General features: G+C 34.2%; 1 protein-coding gene across 6 annotated transcripts in view; it reads right to left on the reverse strand.

Moving 5' to 3' along the window:
• The window catches only part of dpp6b (dipeptidyl-peptidase 6b), a 298,152-nt gene that overhangs the window by 79,892 nt on the left and 205,778 nt on the right, over positions 1-12,482 (reverse strand). For all 6 annotated transcript variants that reach the window (XM_068224691.2, XM_073919875.1, NM_001115122.1 and 3 more), the window contains one exon: positions 9,901-9,999. In XM_068224691.2, the coding sequence (XP_068080792.1) occupies positions 9,901-9,999 (99 nt within the window). The remainder of the gene's footprint in view (positions 1-9,900; positions 10,000-12,482) is intronic.

Below are 12,482 nucleotides of genomic sequence, written 5' to 3' on the forward strand. Positions count from 1 at the left end.
CCTGAATAGCTTCCCAGATTATACTAGCAATGTGGCATGCCATGTTATTCTTATAGTAAATGTCATCACTGGCTGGAAACACAGTTGCTATGAAAATACCATGAACAGTCTACTGTCCTTATCCATGAATCAGAATAAAAACCTGGCTGGATAACAAATGAAGCAGGTACACAAAAAGTGTAGCTTCCCCTGCAGATCCTGTATTATTGTCTATTCAGTTAAAGCAACATGCTTGTCATCTCACCTCAGGGCATTGCTTCTCCCAGTGCTCAACATTGGCTACTAACTTTCTCATGCCATTAAATCAGTGCTGCATCGGTTGTTTTCGAGCGTCTGGCAAAAGGTTTTGTTTGGGGGTTTGACTTGCTGCTGCTTTACATACTCTGTCCACACATAGCTGGATTTTGTTTTTTTTTCAAGAACATTTGACAAAAGCAATCCTGACTGAAATATATATATATATATATATATATATATATATATATATATATATATATATATATATATATATATATATATATATATATATATATATATACTGTATATATATTTAACAGGAATGGAGGGTAATACATTTCCACGCACACACACACATGCTTTTTGTCGGCAATGCCCATGTGGTCACTTATCCATTGGTGTAGAAAAGTGATGTAAAATTATTTTCGTAATTTAAAAATATAGTAGCATACTGACCCCCAGGAACTCCTGATCATAGATATACAGTTGAAGTCAGAATTATTAGCCATATTTTACCAAACATATGATATCAATACTGAACCGTACTAAAACTGTGACCTAGAACTAAAAGCCAAACCAAACTGTGAGAAGTTTGTATTATTGCACCAACTATCTACGCTGTAAAAAGCAATTTGCTTTTTATTTTAAAAAGTCAGTAAACCCATTGACTTAACTTCTACATATATGCACATAGTTTGTTAGGCAATGGGTTTACTTTTATTGTATTTTTCTTTCTTCAGTTTTTCTCAGTGGCTTTGGTGCATTTCTTACAACACTATTACAATTATACATTTGTGCACATCATAGTAGCATAGTAGTTACCCAATCCTTCCAGCAAATTGCGAATGCTTTTAGACATGCATCAATTGCTTTCATACAACTCTCTGCTGTTTTATAACATTATCACTTGCTTATGTCATGTCAGAAATTAACAAAACTTGTGAATGCTGAATAGTCATTTCATGTAAAGCCAATAGTCTATTATTCTTTGAGTCATTACATACTAGTTCAACTAGTTGCCAAATCAGTGAAGCTAATTTTATAAAACATTTTACATCTTATTTTTTTCCTGAAAATTTTCTCTAAATTGAAAAATTTCACAAATGATTTACAGACCTATGTATGTGTTAGGTTAAGTTCCAATATGTACTGCAATAATGTATACAGTTGTGCACAGCTCTACCCAACGGAAGTTTATGTCTGTTGTAAATAAGGGTGTATTTATTCTTTTGCACAATGCTGTGAATAAATTAGATTTGCAAAGAGCAAATGCAGTAAAAATGTGAAACATACATATTTAGTGTCTTGTACTCAGATACCTCACTAATTGCAGTGATGTCTAACTTAACTATCTAACTTTTCAAATGGCTGTGCAAATAGTATATAGTGCTGTCTTGAACATTTTCAGGACATGTCTTTTTTTGCATTGGAATAAATGTCCAGAGTAAACTGTCAAGATGCAAACTTGACAAAGCCATTTGACTATCTTGTTCATAAACAATAGTGTCAGGACTTTTCATCATGATGACACTGACACTTTCATTGACATGAATACTTGCTTTTGAGGAATGGGCTTTCCATTTTGAGCAAGTGACACGCTTTTGCAGGTTATCATTTAGGTTTTGCAAATGTAAATAGTGTTGTGAGAAATGCACCAAAGCCACTGAGAAAAACTGTAATTGAAACATTTAATTTCAGTTAGATTTTTTGTTGCTCAGCAATAAAACAAACAAAAAGGTTACATTAAATTATAAATGAAGATCTCTGTGTTAAAGGCATTCGCCCCAGCCAGACAGATGGACGGACGGACGGACGGACGGACGGACGGACGGACGGACGGACGGACGGACGGACGGACGGACGGACGGACGGACGGACGGACAGACAGACAGACAGACAGACAGACAGACAGACAGACAGACAGACAGACAGACAGACAGACAGACAGACAGACAGACAGACAGACAGACAGACAGACAGACAGACAGACAGACAGATAGATAGATAGATAGATAGATAGATAGATAGATAGATAGATAGATAGATAGATAGATAGATAGATAGATAGATAGATAGATGCATACATTTATTTCTTTTAAACCTTTTATTGCTCATTTTAAAGCACTGGCTAATCTGTTACAGCTGGAAAAGTTCCTGTAATGCCAATACAATTGTGTTCTTTATTTATTCAGGCTGTAAATGTTATACCTAATTTGGAAAACAAGTCTGTTACAGACCTGATTGCAGATAGTGCCTACCTTGATAAATAATACAGACGAGTGATCGCTTTTAAAAAGGCTTGACGCTGTGTTGTGGAGCATGTCAGAGGGAGAATAATAGAGCTGCTTCTCTGAGGTAAACACAGCCTTAAATCAACAAAGGCATTTTCACCAGTGGAATAACAAACAAAGATTAATCAAAATGCAGATCAAAACATGATTTAGACCTTTTGCATGCTTTACAAGACACCAGGGGCCTCATGTATCAATGCTGCGTACGCACAAAAACTTTGCGTACGCCAGATTTCATGCTCATGTTTGGATTTACTAACAATCAAATGAATGTGAGAATGTGCGTTGTTCCACGCCAATTTTATGTCTGGCGTAAGTTCATTTCTTTTGTGTGTTTTTTTCATTGGTGACTCCTAGAGGCAATTATGTTAAATTGCACACTACAAAGTATCTTTGAGCCGTGCAAAGGCAGCTGTATTGGATGGGATCATCTGCATGTCCAGCAGGTATATAAGGCTTCTTTACCATGCAGTTGACCAGCCAAACATGAAAGCGCAATTTGCAGCAATCGCTGGTTTTCCCATTGACATGACATAAGCAAATTATAATTTTATAAAACAGCAGAGAGTTGTATGAAATCAATTGATGCATGTCCAAAAGCATTTGCAATTGGCTGGAAAGAATGAGAAACTGCTACTATGATGTGCACAAATGACTAATTGTTTTGAGACACACATTAACTGTTGTGCAAATATAAATAGTGTTGTAAGAAATGCACCAAAGCGACTGAGACAAACTGTCAAAAGCCACAAATAAAGCCTTATCATTAGAAAAATATACCAGAACAATTTTGCCTTTGACTAGTTTGGTTAATCATATTTAAGCACTTAGTTTTGTTCTTATATTTGTACAGTTTTGTCTTTACATGTATGAAGCTGATATTGTGATCATCTGTGTGTGTATTGTAGAGATAAGTCTGTTCATGAAACAAAAAAAAGTTCTGTTCTCTTGTACTGTACAGTTCAGGGTTTATTTTTTCAATTATTTGACTGGGAAGTCAAAGAGAGTGTTAAGGTATCTGACGGACCTGACATTATGACAAGCCATTTCACTTGGTGAAATTCCTCTCATGTAGTATTCTGTCAGTATAAATGGGAAACATAAAATTCTTCAAAACTGTTTCCAATTAAATTGAAATCAAATCAAAAATACATTTTTAAGTTTCATTTCTAAATGTTCAAACCAAACAAAATTTGAATTTTTTTTCAGGGCTCCCAAGCTAATGCACATAAGCAATTGAAGGAAATGAGATTTTTTTTATAATGTAAACTGTATCAAAAGCGGCACAGTGGGTAGCCCTGTCACCTCACAGCATGTAAGTCACTGGTTTGAGCCTCTGCTGGTTCAGTTGCCATTTCTGTGTGGAGTTTGCATGTTGTCCTCATGTTCGTGTGGGTTTCCTCCGCGTGCTGTGTTTTTTTTTTTTTTCCAAAGTCCAAAGACAAGCACTATAAGTGAATTGGGTAAGCTAAGTGTATGTGTGTGAATGGGAGTGTATGGGTGTTTCCCAGTGATGGGATGCAGCTGGAAGGCAGTATCCACTGCGTTAAACATGCTGGATAAGTTGTAAGTTTATTCCGTTGTGGTGTCCCCAAATTAATAAAGGCACTAAGCTGAAAATGAATGAATGAATGAACCGAATCAAACTGAACACCATGACCACAGATCTGTGATCCCACCCCTATATGTAGCCTTTTCCTTTCCACTTCTTACAATCCCAAGTTTACATATCTCACAGTTTGCTATGGCAATGTTGTCGTCATCAACTTTACAAAAGCTCCAGACCACAGACATACTTGCTCTTTCCGCTTCAAGCTGCTTCCATTTTCTACTTTGCCAGCATTTAACCAATAGCATCTCTGAAACAAAGTGATGTCAGGCCACACGCGTAATCAGTTATGGACATCCCTAAAACGATTGCCAGAGTAATTGGCGGTTCATTCAGCTGGGGTGAACCCTGATAAAAGCAGAAATGGGCCAAAGGCAAGTGAGAATAAATGTCTAGTTTATAATGTATACTAGATAATGTTTTTTTTTACTTAGAATAAGCCACTTAAAAAGCAGAAAACAGGCACATTAAAAAATGTATGGCTTGCAAAATAAAATCAATCTTACAAAAATGTACATTAATGTCAATACTAAATCACAATGAGCAAATTCTAATTTTGGAGCCTTGGGGGGACAAGTGTGGTCTTGTGGGATTTTGAATTTGCCTATTTTCTGAGGTCACGCCAACCTCTGCTAGTGGTTAATTAGCCTGACCCATCTGCTGTGCTGCCCACAGCCAACTCTTCTTACAATATGTACAGTATTTATGGGGAAATGTTCATGCCCTTCCTACTGCTGTCTTACTACTCTGAAAAACACTAAAAATGCCTATTATGCTTTTTCTAGGATAGACCTTTTAATGCGGAGTGTAATATGCTATAGCTGTTTGTAATAAAAAGAACTGGAAAATTCCAAAACCCAAAGTGCACAAATACATGTTTCAAGAAAAAAACTCACTCTGAAGTAAATGAGTTGTACAATTTCAAAGGAGATAAAAGAGAAAAAGAGTAAAGGAAGAATAAAATTTCAGCTTTACTTCTGGCACAAATCGTCACCTTAGAATTATAAGGTTCTATCTGACATTTTTTGTCAAAGTTGAGTTATTGACATGTTCTTATTAAATGGCAACTTATTTACAGTATTAGATTTCTTTAAATAAGTTGTTTACATTTTAAGACTTTTATTTAAAAAACAATTTTATCTACAAAGTTGAACTCTAGCATGACTCTATAAGATTCTTTCTGTGAACCAATCAGTATTTTTAATGCACGCACGAGGACCAATCAGGATCAGCGTTCTTTGTCATTCAGCGAACTGCTCCATTAACAGAAAGACCAGAAAGACAAAATCACACAAAATCAGAGTTGACTAAATAATGCCGCACCACACAGAATTGAGAAACACATTGTGTAAATGTGATGATTTATAAGCATTGTTAGACATTGAGATGAAATGTTACATTTTGCATTGTTGAAAAAGAAACAAATATTAAAAAATGTATCTATTAAATGTGAAATACTTGTATTAGTGTATATATAGACAGTGAAACATTTGTTAAACTCATTTGTTTACTGTCTGTTTTCTTTTAAAGTCTTTAATATTAATTAATAATTAATTAATTTAATATTAAGTCTTGAAGGGCAAATAAATTTAATTCATGGGGCATATAATTCAACAAATATAATCCAATAATTCATATAAAGCATACAATTTAACAAATATTAATATATTAAATAGATAAAATTAACATATTCACTGAACAAAATATTTAGCACAGCCTCATATGCTTAATTTGAACAAGAAAAAATATTCATTCTAAAATATGAAATAAATGTTATAATAAAGCAAATATTTTACTTTCTCAAGCATCAACATATTGTTACAACACTAAATTATACATTTTTATTGTATTTCTGGAAAAGTAATGCTTTAACAAATGATTTGCCAGATATAACCTTATAATTCCAAGTGGAAAATTACTTTTCAGAATTAAAATGTTCTATCTGCATTTATCGTGTTTTTTTTATTTGTTTTTTTACTTCAATTTGCAAACATAAGAAAACTTTAATAATTTACATTTAGAGTACATTCAGGGTCTCTGTCATGTTGATGTGCGAAAAAAAGAACTGTTACAGATATTGTTCGCTATATGGAATGCAAAAACTTTGAAGCTCAATTTCTCAAAATCATTTAGAACGCAGATAGAACCTTATAATTCCAAGGTAACGAAATGTAACTGCTAAAATTGATTTTTTTAGATTTGTATTACAGGAGCAAATCTTAATTTATTTGATCTTACAAAACCATATCTTACCTCAGGACATCTTAAATTGTAATAAGTTCAACAATCCAGTCTCATTTCTGTTACAATGCAATTAACACTGTCTGAACTGCTAATACATTAGCCAAAACAAAAGGGATAAACAAAACCGGCAGAAAAAACCCCTAAGACATTAGTCATTTGCATTTTAACTGGCAATTCTCTGTGTTGCTATAATGGTCCCTGTATTTCTTGCTGCAGTACCTGTGTAAAATCAACTGCAATATCATGTTGTGTGGCAGTCAGTAATTACTTATGTGTTTTGTTATCGAAATGTAACACATCTTCAGGGTTCTCCAAGAGTCATTCTATCTTTAATCATCATTAAACAACATGTTTTACTTACATTGTTTGCTGATTTTATTCAACACAACTAGCATAAGTCTAGAATATAGTGCAGTAAGCGACTATATTATGTTACATGACTGTATTATGTTACCGTGGTGTTTTGAATGTATTGTTGTGTTTTGTTTCTTTTCTCCCTCTCTCTCTCTCTCTCTGGCTGCGTCCTAAATTTCATACTATACAGTACGCTAAAATCAGTATGCGAGCTGAGTAGTATGTGCAAAATATTCGAAAATCAGTATATTCGAAAATCAGTATGCAGTGGCTGCGTCCGAAACCTCCTACTACTCAGTAGATACTGCATTTGAATTTAAACGTACTACTCGGCCGTTAGAAAAGTACGTTCTATACAGTATGAATTTGAAAAGTATGAATGAAATTCGGACGTACTGCATCCGCCATTTTGTCATGGTCACGTGACCTACCTGCATCAGTTGCATCGCCTCACTTCCATACATGAATTCTCTCACGGGGCATTATGGGATAGTGCAGCGTGCATGTGATGCGCACTTCAGAATCTCGCCGGAAGTAGTAAGTCATCCGGGTACTTCTCGCCTACTGATTTTCGAATTCTATGAATTCGGACATACTACTCGGCTCGCATACTGATTTTAGCGTACTATATAGTATGGAAGTATGCGGTTTCAGACGCAGCCAGTATGTTTCTCAGCTAGTTGTGGAGGAGAGGAGGTTAATTAATTGCACCTGCTGCTCGTTGCCCTGCAAGCTTAAAAGCTGATCAGTTGCAAGCCACATTGAAGCTTGCTTCCAGAGTATGGTTTCTCTGCCTGGTTGTTTTGTTTTAACTTGTTGAAGTTAAAGTCGTAAAAGCATTTGAAACTGCTTAAACTTTGCTTTTGAAACTTAACTTTGTGTTTGGAAGCCGTAGGGAGATGGGTGCCATGTTATTTAAAAAAATTTAAGCTGAATTTGTTGTATTGTAAGTGTGGATCAGTCCCCTGACAGCTAACCTTAAACTTTTCACTGTTACTCTCACTCCTAGACACTTAACATCAGGAATGTAACAAGAGCAAAGAGGATTGCTGCATCCGAAATCACTTACTACTGTGTAGGTATTGCATTTAAATTTACTATTCATGTTAGAAAAGTACTTTCTATACAGTATAAATGGATCTTGGACATACTACATCCACCCTTTTGTCATGATCACGTGACCTACCCATGACACTGCCATTCATGAATTCTCTTATGGGACATCATGGGATAGTGTAGCATGCATTGGATTCACACTTTAGAGTCTCACTGGAAGTAGTAGGTCATCCGAGTACTTCTTGCTTACTGTTTTTTCAAATTCTATGAATTGGGACATATTACTTGACTCTGAATCTATTTTTAGTGTACTTTGTAGTAAGAAAGCAAGCCATGTCGGATGCTGCCGATGAAGATAGAAACAGATAAACGGATCAAATGTGAACACCCATAAACAAGCACTTGTGACAATACCTGAATTATTTATGTTCTTCAAGCCATCATGGGTATTTTATGAACATGAAATATATTAATAATGAAATGCTAATTGACCTAGCTTTTATCACTGTATAGAATATCCGAAAACACTATAGTATAATTTATTCCACTTTCTGTAATAATAAACCATGTCTGGTCAAAAATTTTAATTTGTGTAATTAATGAGTAATTTGTAAAACACTATAAAAGTATATCAGTAAATCTGTTTATAAACAGGCTCAAACATGCAAATCTAGCACACATGCTATGTAATAAATCATTAAGCAGACCCATAGGTATTTACATTATATGTCGCTTACACTGTTGTTGTCTATTGGAAGGAATGCATTAACTTAGCTGCCATTTCATTACAGTGTAGCGCTCATTTGAAATGAACCTATCTATTGAAACCTATCTGTGATTAGGAGTTTTACGGGTGGTCCGTATACAAATATTTTTAAGCTGTAGGGAGGTGGCTGCCATTTTATTTTTTAAATCCTTTTTTTCTTATTTATGTTTAGTTAGGGAGTTCGTGTATATTTCTGTTATTAATTTAATTTTACTTTATCAGTTAGACTGAGTAGAGTCAGTCTAACTAGCTAAAGTGTACTTTTTTGTTTGTTGTTTTGGCCTTCCCCCCTCCTAAAGCCCATTGCTTCCCAGTTTTGCTTTATCATTGTACATTTTTGTTAATAAATTCCTAAACTGAATTTTGTGTGTTTTCATGAAGGCAAGGGACTAATCCACACTCACCCCAACCAGCATTAAAGTTTTTACTGTTACTCTAACTCTTAGACATTTAACATCAGGGATGTAACAATTATTATTAATAACATTACTTGTTGAGCACAAAAGTTCGTAAAAACAAAAACAAATCGTACCTATTAAATGTTAGACCTTTTGATACGTTTGTTTGTTAGTTTGCTCGTTTGTTACTACACCCATACAAAACGCTGAAGTCCAGCATCTTCAGATTGGTTTTGGTCTTGACTAGTGTGGTTGAATAACTTTTGTCCTGGGAGCACAGTACAAATGAGGTGGTGTTATTGACGCATGCTCAGGGTCCATATGCAATATCTAGTGTACATAACGATGAAACTGACTGATTGTAGGTTTTATTGTTATTATTAAAATAAGTGTAGTATTTTATTCTGTGCAGACTTGTTACTAGTATATTGCAAATGAGATGTCAAGGATTGTTTTCTTGTACTGTAATGTTTTATGTTTATATTTGTTTAACTACAGTATGTAGCATTGTAGTGTCCTGTGAGACATGACATTTCATTCCACTATATCTTCACACATGCAGCAGAATGACAGTAAAACTTGACTTGAACTCTATCCAAGTTTTACAATGAATAAATGGCAAAAATGTGACTCTGGCAATTTTACATTAAGTGGATGGTAAAATCTCAGAGACATCAAAACCAACATAAAGCTTTCAAGATGAAGGAATAGAAGAAAAGAATATGCAATGCTAGGTAAGTCCACACCTGTCCATATTAAATGGATATTTTCATCTGAAGTACCACCGAGATTGCATTCGATCAGTGTGAGGCTTTAGATGCAGATCCTGATGCAATTTTTTTTTTTTTTTTATCTTTGCTGTTGTGAGATGATGCAAAAAGCAACTGCATCCACCCACAGTGCTAGCAGGCAAACGAGAGCAAGTAGAACTTGACTGCCACTCACCGCTGAGCCACGTTGCCTGAGGGTTGTGTGCCTGGAGCTTGCCGCTGAAGATGTCCTCGATTGTGACCTTCTGCTTGGAGGCCAGGCTGGTATCTTCAACTGTGGGCAGAGAATGTGGACATTACAAACTAGAAAAGGAAAGTTTGACTAGAAGAACTGCTAGGCCAGGGTTTTGAAGTTGTTTTAAATTCTCCAAAGGTCAAAGCTTAAAGCAGAGTAGCCATTCAGACCTTAAGCGAAAATAAAGTGCACTTACAGTAAATGTACTGAATGGACACTGGATAGATATATAGATATAGAAGAATCTATTTGTAACTTTTATAACTGTACTTGAACAATACTTTGAAAAACGTGCAAAAGCTACGTTTTATTTCATTATAAATTTAATTAATTCCATCTTTTTTTTTAAGAATCTTTATAATAACTAAACACTATAAATCATTTGATAAGCATTAGCATCTAGTAAATTCATTATTTGTTAAGCATTATATCTACATTAATAAGTATTAGCAAACAGTTTATAACTGCAGCTGTAAATGCTGTTTTCTTGACTTACAACCACATTTATAATGTGCTTTCATACTTGAACAATTTATTTTTCAACTCTAAATGAAGTATTGCATTATTTACAAACCATTTGTAAGAGTAGTTGGTGGTTTTTAAGATAATTTAAGTTAATAAATAATTAAACTATTGAAATCAACGTTTATATATGTTATTATTCAGGCATATAGTAATGGTTACTGATTATGTTAATAAACAGGTTGCTTAAGCGTTATTCAGTGTCACACATAAATTCAAGCAGAATATCTTTTTTTTTTTTTTTTAACTAATCTCATTAAAATATATGGTCACACTGTATTTCGATGGACCGTTTGTTCAATTTAAGCTAAATTGCATCTATATGCCAGGTAGTTCTCATTTAATTGTAAGTAGACTCTTAGGTTAGGGTTAGTTTATGTACTTGCAGTTTCTTATAGTCAGTTAAATGTCTGTTGAAGGAGCGGTATTAGAAGATATTAAGCAGATTGTCTTCTAATGCTCAAATGGACCATCAAAATAAAGTGTTACCAAATATATTAATGACTGAGTGGTATTATTAAATCATATTAATGTATATTTTAAAAAATGAAAACGTCTTGCTGAAAAATGGGTAAATCCTATACTGATTACTCAGTGACAAAAAAAGAACAATTTTGTATGACAATTACTTAGTATTTAATTAGTGTCTTAATATGCCACCAAATGATTCTTGATCTAAATATTCTTATAAAGTATAAATTATGTTTTACAATGACTGACAAGTTAGCAATCATGATTTTAATTTTGTTTTTACTTTTTAAAAGCAAATTAACTAAACAGTACTCTAATTTCCTAACAAATTAACCAATTGACTAAATGAATGAATGAACAAACGAATCAATCAATCAATCATTCAGGACTTCTGGTTCCAGTTAAAATGTAAATGCCGTGCGGACTTTGTCTTTCGCAGCAATATCCTTAAAATTTACTTCCTCTCTTGAACCCCAAACTGATCTCAATTTGAATCATTAAAATTAAAACCTTAAACAACTAAGGAAAATGTCAAAGCCACAAAGACATTAATAATGACACCATCCCAGTGGACGTTACACTGGCTAACATTGCTACTTTGCTAGAAGACCAAAGAGTTAGCATTGCAGCTGATTTCAAAACTTTACTTGTTGCTTTTGAATCAAGATTTAACAAAATAGTAGGAATCAATCAATTAACCAATCAGCTAGCTGCATTTAAATTGTATATTTAATAAGAGTATGTTCTTAATAAATCAACAATATTTGGCTGTTAGTGGTTACCCGTTAGCATTATTAGCTCATCCATCTTTCTGGAAGAATTCTTGCATTTTTTATATTTAGTCAGAAAGTATAAACTTTCTTTTTTCAGTTCTGCACCCACTTTCTCTTTCGTTCAACGTGGATCCCACAACAAAGAGTTTCTCCATCAAACAAGGACATGTGTGTTTGAAGCATAAGAAAAAATGTCAAAACTGCATCAATCGCCTCTAGTTTTCTCTATAGATTATGACTTGATATTCAAAGCACATCTGCTCTGCAATCTCAAGTTTTAGAAATGGGAAACTTAGCTGCTTTAAAATTAAACCACCTCCTCTGCTCTGAGAGAAGGCAAAGATTAGGAAAACAACAACAGTTTTTAATGTAGGTAGTATCATTATTATTATTATCATTTTTTTTTTTTTTTTTTTTTTTGTTATGTAGGCTATATTGTCTGGCTGTTTGTCCCGTGAGATATGGCTTCACCAAGTAACTCCCTAGCTAGGCCACAGGGCCACATAGCCAATTACTAGAGTTGACGAGGTGGAGGCTGAGCCTGAGAATGAGACTCCCCAGTGTGCCTTATTCTATTTAGAGCTCTATTGATCCACACACACTGATCTAATCAGACAGACTTTTTGCTATTAGACAACTATGCTCACCCACTTAGTTTTCTTCCTGCCCTAAAAGTATCTATTCAGTAGGAATTTGACATTTTGCAAAAAAACTAAAGTTTAAATTAATTAAAGAACATTAATGTGATATGCAGCA

Source organism: Danio rerio, chromosome 2 (genome assembly GCF_049306965.1).
Source record: "Danio rerio strain Tuebingen ecotype United States chromosome 2, GRCz12tu, whole genome shotgun sequence".
NCBI lineage: Eukaryota > Metazoa > Chordata > Actinopteri > Cypriniformes > Danionidae > Danio > Danio rerio.